General features: G+C 35.7%; 1 protein-coding gene and 1 non-coding gene across 6 annotated transcripts in view; both read left to right on the top strand.

Moving 5' to 3' along the window:
- The window catches only part of CEP295 (centrosomal protein 295), a 46,141-nt gene that overhangs the window by 20,727 nt on the left and 7,791 nt on the right, over positions 1 to 17,623 (top strand). For all 5 annotated transcript variants that reach the window (XM_075050096.1, XM_075050097.1, XM_075050098.1 and 2 more), the window contains 10 exons: positions 590 to 802; positions 1,625 to 1,722; positions 1,849 to 2,932; positions 3,747 to 3,918; positions 4,045 to 4,197; positions 11,625 to 11,731; positions 13,295 to 13,433; positions 14,898 to 15,131; positions 16,214 to 16,368; positions 16,626 to 16,788. In XM_075050096.1, the coding sequence (XP_074906197.1) occupies positions 590 to 802; positions 1,625 to 1,722; positions 1,849 to 2,932; positions 3,747 to 3,918; positions 4,045 to 4,197; positions 11,625 to 11,731; positions 13,295 to 13,433; positions 14,898 to 15,131; positions 16,214 to 16,368; positions 16,626 to 16,788 (2,518 nt within the window). The remainder of the gene's footprint in view (positions 1 to 589; positions 803 to 1,624; positions 1,723 to 1,848; positions 2,933 to 3,746; positions 3,919 to 4,044; positions 4,198 to 11,624; positions 11,732 to 13,294; positions 13,434 to 14,897; positions 15,132 to 16,213; positions 16,369 to 16,625; positions 16,789 to 17,623) is intronic.
- On the top strand, positions 12,964 to 13,047 carry LOC142041695 (small nucleolar RNA U2-19). Its single transcript, XR_012653527.1, has one exon. It is a non-coding gene; the product is annotated as a small nucleolar RNA U2-19 (small nucleolar RNA).

The raw sequence follows: 17,623 nt of genomic DNA, 5'->3' as shown, positions 1-17,623 counted from the left end.
TCCATTTTAAAAGTATATATGCTGTTGCTATGCCTGGATCTAAGTGATTTGTAGCTGATAGGTACATGGATAGAGAATAAAAATAAACAAATCCCTTCAGAGATTTATGGAGTGCTCTTAAAGTGGTTATACATTAGCTATTTCAGAAGTTTTGTAAGGCTTGAATTAACATTTAAATGTGTTGAACTCTTGATGGAAAGCTCTATAAAATGCAAAGTAGATTTCTGAATTCAATTTAAGAAAAGGACTTCTTTTGCAGTCTCTGGAAAATGATAATGTATCTTGAATGGTTAGAGTCTGATTTTATCCGTTCTGTTAATTTGAGAACAGATAATAGTGCAATAGTAAATGGGTTCAGGAACTATTAGAAATATCTAGCCAGTAAAACAAAATTATTCTTGTAAACTTTGGAGCTATTTTTAAAGGCCTCTTACAGTTTGGAATTGTCTGTCACAAGCAGTAAAATTTTCTGTAAGTTGGAACAAAGTTTTGTGTGTGGTGGTGTCTGGGTCTCTTTTTTTTCTTCTTCTTCTTTTTTTTTTTTTGTCATTCAGTTCTGGAGATTGACCCTCATTTTTATTCTCAATAGAATGAGCAAATAGAGCAACAGAAGCAGGAACAGCTGGCCTTACTTAAACAAATTGAAGAAGAGAGAGCACGTTTGGAAGCTGATTTTCTGAAGATCCAAATGCAAACCTGTTTGGAGGAGGCTAAGAAAAAAAAAGAGGAGGAAGAGCAAAGTCAGCTGGTGCAAAGCCACAGTGCTCCTTCTACAGATCAGCAGAACAAAGTAGAACATGAGGTGAAGAATTGTAGAAAACTGTGTGTAGCTTTTTAACTATCCTTATTATAAAAATTTAGAGTACCATTTGCCAATTTTAAATTATAGCAATTAAGACAGTCAATCAATTTTTATTTCTTAGGCTATGAATCAGAAATTTGTACATGTAAAAGCTTTCTTTTGTCTAATGTAGAAGCTTATTTCACACGATATCACTGGACTTTGAATATTGGATTGTCTTTGCATAATCCTAGGGACAGCATCTCTGTTTAAAATACCTGTTAGTAAAATCTGATTAGTCTCATATAATGATTATGCATGCATGGGTATCGTTTTTCAAGAAGGGAAAAAACAATCTGGGGGGGGGGGAAGATTTCTACATCTCTTTCTGTCTAAATCTTAAACAGCTACTTAAAGAAGAGGAATTTATTGAGGATGTTGAAGGAAAGCAATCTTTTTCTTTTTTTTTTTAAATCTTGAATCTTTTGCACAACCTGTATTTTTCTGAGAATCTGATTGCCTTGAAAATGCAGCTCTGTTGGATCATTGCTCCCTGAATTTGCTACTGGGTACATTTACCTCTTTGAGCTAAGCTGCTGTAAGCACCATTGACTTTGACGGTGTATGCTCAACTTGCCAAGAGAGACTGTAGCTGTAGGCCATCTGTTCCAGAAACTGCTTTAGCTTCATTGCCTCAGGCTGAAATCTCACAGACGTCAAACCGTGGTACAGAGTGGCTTCTGTAAACTTAGGAGAAAGAATATACAGCTTAAGGTTGTTGCTTTAATAGTTGTCTGTGAGTTATTTGTGTATGTGCACTTAAACTTATTTTATTTTGATTAGACTGGAAATACTACTGTGTCAGAAACCAGGAGTCCTAGAGAAGACAGCCATTTACAGATGATTCGTAATTACCAACAACGCCTTCTGCAGCAAAATAGGTAAATTCCTTTATGAAACAGAAGTCTGAGTTGCCTGTTTCAAAGTAATTTGAATAGCATTGATTGTTGAAATTGATGTTTATCTTTGCACCACTCTGTAAGGGTTCATGTTTTCTTTCTGTTCAGGCTGCACAAACACTCCATTGAAGAAGCTAGAAAGCGTATACAGGAGTATCAGAATAAGTTGAAGCAAAGATACTTGTCTACTTCTGCAGCATCTTCAAGCATGGTGGAATCAAAATCAATTAATCTAAAGCCTGTCTTAGAACCGCTTCTACAGAGGCGAGGAGTGCAACCAACACAATACCAGTCATCTGAACAAGTTCATGCACAAGAGTATGCACGGTCGCTACCTGTGTTTTCAGGAACATTGCATATGTTGGAAAAACCATCTTCACAGAAACATGAAGAGCAAATGCATAACGTTTGTCCTGGCAGACACGTGCAGTTTTTAGAAGCATCAAAATTGAAGCATGGAGAGTTTTGCTTGCCGTGTGGCTGTACTTCACAGGAACAAGTGGGAATGTTGGAAACCTCCAATAATCACATCAGAGAACCATCTCAGTTCCAGTTACCATCAGGGTTAGTCACGAAAGATGTCACTGCAGTAAGAATGCAACCAGAAGCACGCGTACAACACGTTAGATTTGTTTTGCCTGCAGAAGGTTCCTCTGAGCCTTCAGAAACAGTGCACTTTAAAGAGTCATCTCAGAAGATGTCTAACCATCAAACAGAGACAAAAGCTGGAGAAGAAACTCCACTTAAGACACCCCTCATGCCAGCAACAAAGGGATCTCATATACTTCAGGAAGTCTCAGTTGATTCTTTGGTGTATCAGCAGGGATCTGCAGAGAGCACCATCAAAACAAGCCTTGAACAACTCCTCAATCTTTCTGAACCCATGACTTCATCTCATGAAGAATCTAAAGCCCCGGGTGTTGAGGAATTCTTGATATCAAAACCAGGAGAGGCATCTTTGTTAAATTATTCTGATATACTGAATTTAAGGGACAGAGTGTTGGCCTCATCAGAAAGCATCCAAGCTCAGCAAAAGTATTTGAAAGAATTGCAAGAGCAGCTAGATGCACAAAGAGAAGCTCTTCTTTCTAGACAGAAAATACAAGAACAACTACTTTTACAGAAGCAAGATAAATTGAAGGAACAGATGCAGAGACAGCAAGAGGCTTTGAAAGAATTTCTGAACAAGCAGGTAAGCTTTATAAATGCTTTGCATGGTGAGTCATCTAGTAGGTGATCAAACTTGAGTGAATGCTACCAATTAGCAAAGTATCCCATGGAGTGTTGATAGTTTTAGGTGATTTAACATAATGAAAATTTTAATTAGGACTTGTGATTTGTAATCAGTAGTTCTTTTCTGTAAGCCCCAAGAGCGCCGTTTTGTTCAGTCTAACAGAAATAGTATGAACTTCTGTGCTTGGTCTCTGAGCATAATGCCTATTGAAATAGTTATGTTGTCTGAAATATCTGCAGGTATAGTTTTCTTCAGCTCTAGAAATGCAGCTATATGTGTAAAACAGCTTTTGTATTAAAAATAGTTAAGCAGTACCGCAAAGGATATTGTAAGCATTTTGAATAGATTATTTTTTAAAGTTTGTTTTTTTATGTGTACCCATTAGGAAATTGGTTTGGCAGCTGCCCTCTTGACTTGTAATTTTGCTTGTTCCTGGGTAACAGAAGAAAAATCCAAGTTTATTCTGAGTTTCTAAAGAAGCTCCTTTTGCCTGCCCCCCCCCTTTTTTTTTTTTTTTTTTTAAACAAAAGCCATCTTAGAAAAATAACTATTGCCTAGAGTCCCTGTCTCTTGTTTTTACAGTCTCCAGCTAAAATTCCAGAATTCAGAAGCTGAAAAACTAAAAGCAGACTTTTCAGGAATTGTTCCTGTTAAAAATGCTAAGTATTCTGATCTAATGTGGTTTGATAAATGGAAGATGCTGGTTTGATAACTGCGTATAAATATAGTCTTATATACAATTGCTTCACCCCGCCCCACTGCTCCTTTTAAGGTGAGACGTATGTGCACAAATGAAGAAATGACGAAGGCACAAAAGCCTGACTGGATTAATAGGACTGACTTTTTCCAAGTCTCAGAAGACTACCAGCCAGAGAATTGTGGCAGGAGTAAATTTCATGCAAGTGAAATGATTTCACAGTGCATCAGTCCAGCTGAGCAAACTGGTAAGGCCATATAGTATTTTTCATTATAATTTTTCTCATTTTGCAGCTGAGATGGAGTTCTCTTCCATCTCCCAAGTTAATTTGATACATATGTATTATTCCAATGTGCAAAACTTTGTTTTACAGAACAGTCTGAGAAAGTTCTATGTAGAGAACAGAAATGGAAATCTTCCAAACCACCCGTGGCAAAAGTCAAGTTAGGGCTTGATTTGGAACAACATGAACTTAGTGTTATACCAGAGGTAGACACGCCGAAGAGTTGCAACATTTCTTTTGCAGGTAAAATATATAAATATATATATGGATATAAAATATATAATAAATGCTGCTGTTCCTGAGAAATACAGATTGGAGGAAATTAATCTTTTCTGAAGAGTCTTTGAGATGATTGATTGTGAAATGACAGCTGATACTGTTGTCTTTTTTTAAGGTACAATTTACATACTAGCAAAGTGAGTTATAGTTAAGAAAAGCTTATCCTGTCATTGTCTGTCTAGACAAACATAATCAAAACAGAATTTCACCAAGAAAAGAAAATTCACTGACTTACAATTCCATGACTTAAGTTCCCTGTTGATCTTTCTGTTGGGCAGGGTCAGTGTTAATAGACAATTGTACAATAGTTGTAAAGAAAACCATCAGAACTGATGGATGGTGTTTGAATGTTTAGTTTTTGAGCATACCAGGAAAGTGAGTGTGAAATCTTGAAATAAGGAGTTATATCAAGTTTCTACAGAAATTTTTAGACCATCTTTTTAGTTTTTTTAATTACAAAACACTCTTTGTAAAAATTTCGGATAGCAACTACACAAAGCAATTATCATTTTCTAAGCATGTTTGTTACAGTCTGCATGCAATGCTTTGTAATTCTCTGTAAGGAACATTAATTAACAGGTACAACAAACTGATGTTTTCTAAATGTAAACTTTTTTAGTTTTAGTTTCTTCATAGGTAAAATTTATTGTGTATTTTACAAAAGTTTTAATATTGTGCCAGTTTTTTTTAAAAGGGCTAAGCAGAAAAATGTGAGTAATTGTAGGCCTGTCAGGCTGGCATTCATCTTGAGCAAAATAAGAAACAGCTGATATGGGACATCTTTAATTAAAGAAAAGTAATGCTAGTCAGCATCAGTTTATGCAGAATAATACTTGTTGGACCAATTTGCTACCTTGATTAGACAATGAGTTTTGTTGGTGAAGGTTTGATTGAAGAATATATTCTCAAAAGCACTTAGCTTAGTGTTACACATCTTAATTAAAAAAAAAAAAAAAACAAACAAAAAGCAAACCAACATATGTACCAAAAAAGTTTTCTGAAATATTATCCAGTGGAATTCTAGAGTAGGGAATGCCCATTTGCTGTCTAATCCCAGTATGATCCACAGGTGATTTATTCCTGTTATCTAACAATTGGTAGTGGTAGATGGTGAAAAGTTGAACTTGATTTTTTTCACTGGATTGGGTGGCCAAAAAGAGTTGTTGTGTGGGGCAGGTTGGGAAGAAAAATTTTTAAGCCAGAACGATGAAGTTATATTGCCTCTGGACTTGGAAAAATTACTGAAAGTTTTGGTGGAAATATTTGTTTGAATTTTTTGGGAATAAATATTTTGGTTGAGTTAGGAATTATTTTTTGACAAGTCTATGAGCTGTATAATCTTTTAATCTGTATAATCCATAGACTGTAATGCAAAGGTTTTTACTGACCTGATATGGCTAACTTTATTAAAATGGAGCACTGTACAAATTCAGCAGGTTATTTCTGTAGAATAGAACGTGCCTCTTAATGTTTTTCATGAAGTGCAAAACACTGCATTTCTGTATCTAAACTGATTACAAGTATTTTAAATTCAGATAAAACAGTTTCTGTTGGTGGAGAATCTTCTCCCATTTCGACCATTGGGGAGTTTGCATATGTGAAATGTTACAGTCATGCTCTTTGTGAAGAAGGCAGGTTACTTTTGAGCATAACAAAGCATGAGGAACAAATCTCTAATGGAAGTCCAAGGCAAAGTAAACAGTCAAGTAGATTATTACAAGAGGTGCTGATGGTAACTGCTTGAAACTTCATGTTTCAGGTGAGGAAATCCTCTTCCTCTGAGGAAAATACCATTCAGCACTGCTAATTTTACTGCTATTTATTTGTAGCATATGACCTGACTTGTTAAAGAACGTGCAGTGCTATTTAAATACTGTGTAATTTTAAGTGTAAAAAAGGGTGTTTCAATAAGCATGTGTCTCAGAATGACTGAGTTCTTATCTTTTCTTATTGTCATCCATTACCATTCTAGTAACAAATGTCCACACTTAGTGAACTTCATTGCTAGTCAACAGTTTCTCATCCAAGGCATGTGCTTTGTATCTGTATGTACCTTGTAGAACTGTCTGTAAAGAAACTTCTTTTGTATTGCCTGATTGCACTGCCCTTACCAGCAGAATCCCATGCATGCATAGGGAGCAAACCGCTGTAGAAAGCCACCGTGGTGTCTTTGTCCTGAGGGAGGTACCTTCTGCCCAGACTGGGGGGTGTTCAGGTCTGCAGCTCCACCAGGTGGGAACCTGTTTTGAGCAGACCCGTGGTGTGCCTGATTCAGTACCCAGTGATTCCTTGTGTTGACGCAAAGGAAACTAATGCTTAAAAAGAACTCTGGAGTGTTAGCATGCTAATGTAGATGTCCACTGAAAGATCACTGTGTCTAAGAAACTGCTTAAAAATACAGTTGAGACAAAAAACAGAAGGCTGAGTGTTATCATTAGCTCAAAGAAACAACTTTGAAAGAATCAGGTGTTAGTTGAGACAAAAATAGTACAATAATGTAAGGATTACTTTAATTCTGATCTTTTCTATTCATCTGTGAAGAGCTTTTATTAGAGATTACACTTTTGATAGACTGTTTCCATATGTGACAAAGTTAGTCTGATTCCATAAATTAAAGCAAGTTGTTACGGTTATAAAAAAAAAAAAAAGTTGGTTTTGTTATAAAGCGTTTTGTGATTGTTCAAAATAGTTCTGTTACAGGGTTGTTGAAACCTACTAAGCATGTTATTGGTAGCTTGACTGGCTTTATAAAAGGACAAAGGTGACTAGTCTTAGGTAAACAAAGAAAGCGGATTACTAAGAGTTTTTTCTAGAGATTGGACTAACAAGTGTATGTCAAGGTTTTTAATTCCTACTGTTTTTTCCCTGCATATACAAATTTAGCTTGTCTTTCCGGTCTTGGAATAACTTTAACTCAAAGGCTCCACTACTTTCAGTTGCAATGCACTTGCTTCTGTTCAAATTTCTTGCAAAATGAAATGCAGTTTATTATCGCTATAATTGAGAAATGCTATGCCTGACTTTCTGGGAACTGTTACACAAAATTTGTGAAACATTGACTAAAGCAATTTAAAGCTTGTTACAAGATGACAGCATCTCATGTTCCAGTACAGTTTTCAGTATCCATCTAAAATAAATACATTACTAGAACTGCAAAGGAGTTTTCAGCAACTTTTGCTACCTTAGATGTACATCTTTATGAGCAATACAGCTAATGTAGTATGCACCTCCTGATTTTGATGGAAATTTCACCATTGCCCCAAATCTTAAGATAACTTTTCATTTAGCTTGTGTTGAGACATCCTTTTCAATTCAATCAGGATTTACTAGGAATTGAAGTTGTTTTGAATAAGTATATATGAGCTCATTTTCTTTCAACTGCTTCCTTTTAATTCTCAGAATACTCTTTTTTTGAAATATACCTATATTTAAACTTAAATTATCACTAAAGAATTTTGACATTTTTAACAATATTTGAAGAAAAGGCTTGTATTTTTCTTAGTAAGTTGTAGAAGCATTGCTAGATCAGCCATTACCAAATGAATATAAAATATCTTAGTGTAGTGTCTTTTTACATTGGTGAGTATTATATATGAAAAGTGCAATGGTTTATATAAGAGGATTAGGAAACTTTGTGAACATCTATATTTATTAAAAAAAAAATAAAAGGCAAAGCTTTCCGTGATTATGTATTTAAGAGGATCTACTCTTGAGTAGATCAACAACCAAAACTGTCAACAGTATCTTTGTAATTAGAGGGCTGGGAAGCACTCTGTGGTACTTTTGGTAACTAGTGCAGTATCTTGAGCAAGAAAACCTACAGTGCATTTTTTATTTAATTGTTTTCTAAAAATTTTTTTGCTACTTCATTCTAACGAGAACATGTTTGCAATTTTCCCATGTTTTCAAGACGTAATTGTATCTCTAAAGGTGAGAGCAAATGAGTGCTTTGTATGTGTGATCTTTGACCTTATTCTTTGAAGTTATGTTCTTGGTCGTTTCTACCTTGGATCAAATAATGTAAAGCTTTACAACTTATGAGTTGTACTGCTTTCATGATTACAGAATCACTAGATGTGCACAAATCCTATTAATCGCTGCTCGTGCTTTTTCAAATTAAAGCATTAAAGATAAAAAGGTAAAAATTGTACAGGTTCTTAAAAAGATAAACTTGGTAAATCTGCTTGGATACTTAATCAACAAAGGTGAGTTTACTTTGATAGGAGACTTGTCCTTGGGTAACAGGCAAAATTTTTTTTTTTAATTTCCATAATTAGCTGTATTTCTTTCTTCCAATTATTACAAGAAGAAAATAACTTTAACCCTCTCAAATTTAGAAGCAGACATGTCTGAACGTAAAATGGGTCTTAAGGACTGCTGCTGGTTAGGGGGGGATGAATCCCTACGCTCAGTATTGAGTGGTTACAAGTGCTGCCCAAACTGATCGGCTGGTTGGCAGCCAGAGAGGACAGGTAACTGTTAAAGTGATGTTGCAGTAAGTGCCACCAGTGAAGCTAAGATTTGGATTGCTCTCTGTCACTGATGTATGACAAGATGAGTTAGGAACTTTGGACGCTCTGTGTTTATCCTTCCCAATTCAATTTGGTTAAAATGAGCTAACAGAATGCAAATTGTTAATATGGAATTGCAAAGTGACCCTACAGATGAGGTAGGCAGTTTGACGGCATAAGCCTAATTTCCTTGAGAAGTCAGCCTGAAAATGGTGACTAGATTTGATACATACATTTCTTCCACAGTTCTCCTTCATTACATATCAACAGGCTTGTCTCTTTTTATTCATCTACATCTTTAATGGTCGCCTTAAGCAGCACTGTTCCAGATGTGAATATCTTCATGTGTTGCTACCCTATACAGAGATGTTATTCCAAGTATGATTATTTTTTGTGATTCAAGGTAACCTAAGATTTCAATTTATTTTTAGTAATCCCAAATATTTGTCCATAATTCACTATTGCAGTAGATTGTCTTATCCATCACCAATGTAGCAAACTAGTGTGGAGTACAACTTTTTTGTTTGTCTACATGGTTGGATTTGGACTGAAAACAGGGGGGGTTATATTGTCTTCACCGAGTAGTTTGTTGTTCAGTCTTTTGTCTTTCAAATTGCACCCTAAAATAATTGCTCCTATTTTACTGCAATTTCTGTTGGGGAAAAAAAGAAAAAAGCATCCTGAATATTACAGACTCAATTTTTAGGTACAAATTCTTTGTCACAGTCTGGTGGCCAGAAACTTAAAACATGAAAGTCCCATGTCGATGTCAGGAAGCTGTGAGGAGCAAGAACCTTGCATTATTATTTTGGAGGGAGGAGAGAAGAATGAAAAACCCTCCTTTATGAGTCACCAAATACATTTTTCTTTAAGGATATTAATGTAATAAAGTCATGAGATATGACCATGTTGTATTTTTAATTAAATAATTTAGTTTATAGCATGAAATTGCTACTGTTCATCCCTTGTATTAAATCACAAGAACAATGCCAGTTATTACAGTATAGTAATGAAACAGTTGTAGCATAGCTCTCCACAGAATTTATATACAAGAAAGTATTAAATGCTTGAATCTCATCTCATATGTTTTCTAAATTACTACCTGTCATGCTGATACCCTTTCAAAAATAAAATTTCTTTCAGAAAAATATCTAATCTTGATGTAAAGGTATCAGGAAATGGAGAATTCTTTGGTAGCTTGTTCCAGTATTCAATTTTTTTTTCAAATTGTAAAAATAAACAGTCTATTTCCAGTTTCTGAATGTCCGACTGCCGTTTCTAGCCACTGCTTCTTGTTATTACTTTCTCTGAGTTTAGAAATCTTTTATACTGCATGGTTTTTCTCCTATGGAGATATTTAAATGCCAAGAGATTATATGATTACAGTTTTCTTGCTGATTAAAGGAATTTGCTTTAAGGCCTTGCTCTTTTTCAGGACCCTTTATCTCCTATATTCTGTTCCAAAGAAGGAGAGCAGACTTCTGCAGTGTATATTGACTCAGTCACACTACTGCCACATCCAACCAAGGAGCTTGTTGCCAGCTTGTTTTACTCAAACTTTAAAAGTTATCTTTCCCGTGAACCTGAAGACCTTTGTCACATACTTGTAGAAAAGGGATCAGAAACCAGTGTTCTGTGCTCTTCAGTGTTCTTGGCTAGCATTTAATGTAATAACATAGTAAATTAAGAATAGATTAACTTCTGGTTTAATCCAAATAAATGTATTTTAGATGTATTTCCTTTCATGTCTTGTACTTTCTCGTAGTAGACTAGTGGATGATAGTGGCTATAGAAAACCTTAGACCTATTTATCCACACCCCCCCCACCCCCAAATGAGTTTCACAATGTTTCATATTTATTGAGATACATAAGTATCACATCATATAGATACTTCACTGGTGTTGGCTCACAGAGGATACCTCACCCCCTCTCCCTTTTTTTCGTAGTAGGAAAAATAGAACAACGAGATTCCACCTTCCAGTAAGAAACTGAGTTTCACCTTGTACAAGGTACAAACTAGTGTTAGGATTACAAAATGTTACGAGATCTGCCTAAGTATAGAGTCTTGCAAATGATGGGGATTTGAAATGTCTCTGTCACTAGCAGCCCTTGTAGAATTGGGAGAAAACGTACCTACTTAACTTCTACTGTTTAATTTCCATTTGATTTTTAGCACTTCTTTCTTGCAAATTATTACTGGAAATAAGAATACTTATTTTAGAGTTGTTTGTTGGCAATTAATTTACAATCTTAGAATTGTCAAACTTTGAAGGTGCAAACTTTGAAGTCAGCACTGAATACAGAAATTGCATTTTTCTGGTGCTGCTACGGTGCTTCTTTTGCACGGATACCAATCTTACTTATTTTTATGTATAAGAGAATTATGGCAAAGGTGATTCAGTTCCGTGGTAGTACTCATGCTATAATTAAGTAATTCAGTGTTTCTGATTTCTCTGATCTACTCAAAATGTCTGCACTTTTTTGTAATCATTGTAATGGTAGAGGGCAAAAGATTCACCCCATGCCGATTAAATGATTGTGGTAACACTAGCAAAGCTATGTTTCATTCTGCAAAGCCAAAGCATGAATTTCTAGCTCTTCCTGCATGCTCTAGAGAGAGCAGTCATGCTAGTTAGACATTTTAGGAAGGCCGATCAAGGAGAACCACTGGTTGCCAATTAAATTGGTGGTACAGTGGAGCAGAAAGTATGTTGTAGGTAAGAAGAAAGTGGTAAGGATGGGCAAAATCAGTGCCCTAATAGTGAGTGAAGACAGCAGCCGTAGAGTATTACTGCCATCTGTTGTTCACAAAAAATTGCTAGCTATGAACTCCAGAGTTGCTTTCTATTCCTTATTGCTTCTATTGCATTTGTGTTCAGCCCAGTCCCAGGACTTTCAAGTGGCTCAAGATTCACCAGTTCTTGCTGCTGAAGTTGGAGAGGGAATTACAACACATTCTGGATCATCATTCAGACTTGATAATACGGTTAGTCATATCAAAATAACCATATAACATAACTTTTTATTTTGTGATGAAGTCTTTCTGTCTTGTATTGGGGGGCTAAGCCTGGGTGCTGTATTCTAGATGTAGCAGTATAACACGCACCAAGTAGAGAGAGGTAGTCGCTGTGATGGATCTACTGGCTATATTCCTGTTCATACAGCGCAGGATGCTGTTGCCCCCCTTTGCTGCCAGGACACACCGTGGGCTTTCGCTCAGCTCGCTGTCTGTGAGACTCCTGGGTGTTTTTTCACAGGGCTGCTCCCCAGGCAGGCCCCAGCTTGGACTGGTGCATGGGGTTCATCTTTCCCAGGTGCTGGACTTTGCATTTGCTCTTGCTGAGTTTCATAACGTTCCTGTAGGGCCAGTCTCAAGAGGTCCTTTTAGATGTCAGCCCTGACATTTAGTGTATCGAAGGGTCCTCCCACCTTAGTGTTATCTGCAGACTTGATAAAAGTATGGTGTCACCTCCTCTGGGTCATTGCCAAAGGTGTTAAAGAGGACAGGTCCTAGGACAGAGCCCTGTCATACTCTACTTGTTTCCCACCTCCAGGTAGAGTGTAACCCTTTAATCGCTGTCTTCTGAGCCTGATTATCCAGCCAGTCTCCCATTATCCACCCATCTCATCCATCCATCCAGGTTGTGACATCCAAACTGGGATACAAGAATGTTGTGAGGGACAGCGTCAAAAGCCTTGCCAAAATCCACACCAATGATATCCCCGGCTTTTCCCTCACCCAAAGATCCCATTGTTTTGTCAGGAGATAAAAACAGGATTTAAAAAATGCTATGTATATCATGTGTATATAAAATTACTTTTAAATGTACATGTTTTTTTATGGGTATGTTAAATATATTTATGTAAGGTAGTATATAATGAGAAATGTAGGGGAAGGTTTTCTTAGATTTTTGTCTTTTGTTTTCTTAGTACACGTTTTTAATTCAGAGTTTGGGAAGAAATGTTCACATCTAATTCTTCAAAATTTTGAAGTATAAGAACCCTCAGTCTCTGTTTTATGACTTTGTAGAGCTTACCTCAAAACTAAGGAAGATACTATTTTAGGATATTTCATATTTTTAGTTTAGTATTGTAGAATTAAATTTTTAATCAGTCTTCTTTCTGTAAAAGGCTCAGTATGCAAGTACTTGTAAAATTCTTGAGGTTTTTCATGTATTGCTTATATGTTCCTCTGAGATCTACAATTCTACTCAAGTGGATCTGTGATGAGAAATAGCCAAATCTGACCACCAGAAGATAAAATAATCTTCCAGGTGTCATGATTTGTATGCAGTTCTGAGAGGCTTTATAACTGTGTGCGTGTGCGTGTGTACGTGTGTGTGGAGGGGAGGGGGCTGTTGGGGAATGATGTGTCTGGGACATTGGGTGTGAATGTTTTGTACTGAGCAACGATGAATCTGTATTTGCCTGACTGTGCAAAACATGAAGGCTTCTACACTTGAACTGAGCTCAGAATTAAATGTGTGGTTTTAAAGCTTTAATTATGGACATCTGAATAAATGGTAATAAGTATGTTATTTCATCCTAGGAAGTACTTTCTAAAGTAGTATCCACAAACTTAGGTTCAGAGGCTTTCATGCAAAGAATACCCTGTGACTTATCTTCAACAATTTCCACTGGAAGCTTTTTGACTACTGAAACATTGGATGTAAGCCCTGTTGACACTGGTAAGTGTTTGGGTTGTTCTTGTGAAAGGAAAATTGTGTATTCTCTTTGTTTTATAGCAGAATGGGTCTAACTCACTGGACGTAAGGTCATCTGAAATAGGCTAATGTTGAACTTCACTTAAGAATGATTAATGTGTCTTAGAGTTGAGTGTAACTGGAATGTTTCATTATGTGCACATGATTTTTTTACTTCTGTAATAATTTAACCTCATAACACATCTGCTTCAGCAAAGGATATCTTGAGTTTTATTAAGCAACTGTAACACTAGCAGTTTTCAAGTGGCAAGATTTTTAAAAAACCTGATCCCCAAATGATAATAAATTATTTGTGAAAATGTCATTTGAATGCCATATTGACTTTTAATAGTTCCCTGGGAAATACATGTTCATATTCTTTTTTTGCTTGCAGTCTGCCTCTCGATCTTGTTAGCTTTTCATAAAATTAAAAATAATTCCTTTAGAATAAATACATAGTTGCTTCTCTGTATACTGACATTATCACTTCTGAACATGGGAAGGGAGTTTGAAAGTGATTAAGTAGTGACCTGTGGATTTATTTACTTTAAGGCTTAATAATTTGTTAATCTGACACATACCTGATCTCATAAACAACATATGTGTATGAGTTATTCCATGTTTATAAATCAATTTTTGAAGACTACAGTTTTTACAGCCTGAGATTTCAGTGGCTCATTTTAACCCCAATGTTCTAAACCGGTGTTATTTTGAGTAATATATTTTATAACTCATGTGACAAATCTGTGTTGTATTGACATAAGAAAGCTAAAGAGAATTCTAAGATCATTTGTTTGTAGCTTTTCTTTTCCATTGTTTTTTAGTTGTGGAAGAAAAATACCAAAGGTTTTGGTTACTCAGCTGCATGAATAAATTTTTCAAGTCTAGCTGTGTCTTCACCGTACACTCAGTGCTTAATAATGACCTTTTCTGATAGCTTTGTGCAATTCTTCTATAAGTGTATAGACAAAGAGGGGTTGGTGCGCTAACTAGGAACACTATTTTGGTTGCCTTGATTCCCTCAGAGTTCTTGTGTTGGTATTAGGCAATTTCTATTTAAGCATGAATAAAAATACTGCACGATGTCATAAAGATACTCAAGATCACATTAAAGGATTGCCACATTTATATGCAATAGGAGGTAAAAATATGCTATCTAGCATAAAATAACAACATTAATTCTTTCCTGATTTTATAGTTTCAGTATTTCCTAAGTCTACATACTCTAAAAGTACGAAGCTGTACTGATTACTACCTAATTAGATATTATCAACTGGAATTTGTGGAAATTTGTGGTAAGGTTTGTGGGAGCATTGACAGGAGACCATTAAAGAAACAAAACCCCAGAGCTCTTTATGAATATTTCAGGATATTAAGCAGTGTATTTTCAGATGACTTCATGTAAGTGGTGTATGCGCAAAACTGTGAACATCTAGCTTACTATTTCAGGATTGTCTTCTGATAGTACAGAAGATCAAATTTTGAGAAAAACAGCAAGCCACCCTTGGAACTCCTCACTGCCTTTCACCTTGCAGCAGAGGCAAAAGAATTTGTCTGGAGCATCTGAAACGCAGTTGCCTGAAGGAGAGATGTACCTTTGTAAAGAAAGTCAGGTACAGCAGATCTTGGGGAAATGTACTGGAGACTTGCACTCTTACTCGGAGGATGATACACGTTTCCAAGGTATTTGCCATTTTAAAGCATTTCTGTGCTGTGCTGTCATTGTGCAGAATGAGGAGTTTACTCAATATTGTGTGTTAGTCTGTATTATTTATATTCAACTTATATTTTAAAGTCAAGAAGGATTCTACATGCAAGAATTTTGATGCTTTGATGTTCTTCATGCTTTGCTTTATGTGTATGTCCACACAGCCTAGTGTAGTGCAAAAAAAAAAAAAAAAAAAGTCTGATCAGGTATCTATCTGATCATAGTCTAGTTCTGTGTGGCTTCCTGCTACTATGGCTAGGCTGTTTGTTATCTGTGCCAATTTTATTGCTTGTTTATGCACAGCTTTTGCTTCAGGAAGGTAGATACAGTCATATATAATAATCCACTATTCGGGTAGGGTCACATAGTTGATGAAACACACATTAGCAGACTGGTGGGAGTTCTGTGCTCTCTAGAAAAATTAACGGTTCATGAAAATGAGAACATCTTTATTAGTTATCATGAAGATAATACTAGTATTTTAATTTGAAATGCTTTTTCCTGGAATGTTTGAAAACCTAGAATCATAGAATTGTAGATTAATCTAGACCAGGAAGGACTTCTAGTTACATGGTCCAAATTCTCCTTCCTGCTCACAGCAAAGCCAACTTAGGCCAGGTTGCTTAAGGCCTCGTCCAGGCAAGTTCTGAATATCTCCAAGGACAGAGATTCCACACACCCCTGGGCAACATCTTAACAACTTTCTTCTTTTCTTCTTTTATTTATTTATTTATTTATGTATTGGGAAGCCCACACTACTTCTGATGCAGTCTCACAAGTGCCAAACCGATTGCTTATGGACTTAAGCTTTTCATTAAAAAAAAAAAAATAATGCATAAATATAGCACTTTCTTGCTGCTTTTTGTACCTCCATTGTATCAGAGTGAAAGAATTGGATGCTGTAAAGATTTTTTTTTTTTACAAGCTAGTATTTGTATACCTGCAGAATTCTATATGCTTTATTTACTGCATATAGAAGTGAGGTGTGTTATGTCTGTTGGGTTTTTTTTTGAGGGGCATTGGTTGTTTGTTTTTAAAATAACGTCTTTTCTTATAGCTCTAGCAGCTGAACTTGATTTTCCTGAAATGGAGAGACCTTTTCTGAACTTCCATCACCAGCTCTTTCAGCCTTTGGAACCAAGTCTTGACTCTGATATTTCATCATCCTGTTCTCAATACAGAATTTCACAAGACAGTAGAGAATTTAGCAAGGTACTACTACAGAAAAACTCTGACAGAGGAAATACTTTGGCTTAAGTTTTCTGTAAGATTTAACTGTGTAATCCCTATACTGTCTTCTGTTTAGAAGAAATACAATGATAATTTTTTATATATGTAGAACTGGAAGTGTTTTTGCTGGTTGTAGCAGAAATGTGATCCAGAATTCAAATATTACCTTTAACTTTTTATCCTTCATATTTCTGAGAAAATGAATCTTAAATCAAGGGTTTTTTTTTTTTTGCCACTAGACTTCAAAATTTTCAACAAAAAGTCAAGACGTGTCTACATTTCTAGAAGTGGGAAACTCCAGTTTGAATATACAAAGCAGCAATCTGCCTTCTAGTCTTGAAACAAATGGGCTAAACAACATTACATCAGAAGAAGAGGCTGTGAAAGAAAATGTTAGTCCAGGTATGTACAGTATAGTCAGATCAATGCTTTCAAAATGAACCTGTTGCCAATATGTAAATACCAACCCTTGAGCTGGGTTTGCTGTGTTGAAACAGGGAAGGAACTCTTCACTTCTCTATCAGTCCTACTTTGAAATGTCCTAACTCTGCTGCTGCGCTCTCACACACTGTCTTCTCCACCACCTTTCATGGGTAGAACTCCTAAATTCTGTGAAGTTCTTTATTTCCTCACCAGTTATGATTAATACAAAAGCAGACCTGCATATTCAAGTCACTGTAATGGATATTATGTTTCTTATTTCTTGTGCAGTAATTACGATGTTAGTGAAGAAATATCAACTCTGGCTGAAACTGTCAGTTTAAATACTTTTCCAAATACGTGTTTATGCATATCCATAATTTTCTAAGTTTGAGTAGATTAAGGAAGTTTCAAGAATTGATTAAATTTTTTTGAGGTATATGTGTTAGAATCTCTCTGCTCTTACTCATTTGTCTTTTATACATTGTGTCCTTCAAGACACTGTTGTATTTCCCTTTTCCACTGTTAAGTCATGTCAATAGTCATTATATACTGCATGCTGTGATACTTAGTCTGATTATAGAATTGCTTTATCTATCTACAAAATAAAGGAGGAGGAAGAGAGAGGAAGGAATGAACTTTTAGTTTACAATGTAGTAATTAATTTAGTAGATTAAAAGTTCATGATTCTACAGCAGCATTAAGTTAACTGTAGCTCATAGCAGGAAAAGTATTTTTTAATATTTTGCAGATTAATTCAAATTAACTTTATTTCATGTATTCTAAGGAAAAGGACCAATCTGAAATTGCAAATGCA

Source organism: Buteo buteo, chromosome 18 (genome assembly GCF_964188355.1).
Source record: "Buteo buteo chromosome 18, bButBut1.hap1.1, whole genome shotgun sequence".
Lineage (NCBI taxonomy): Eukaryota > Metazoa > Chordata > Aves > Accipitriformes > Accipitridae > Buteo > Buteo buteo.
This window is presented reverse-complemented; position numbering and strand designations above follow the sequence as displayed.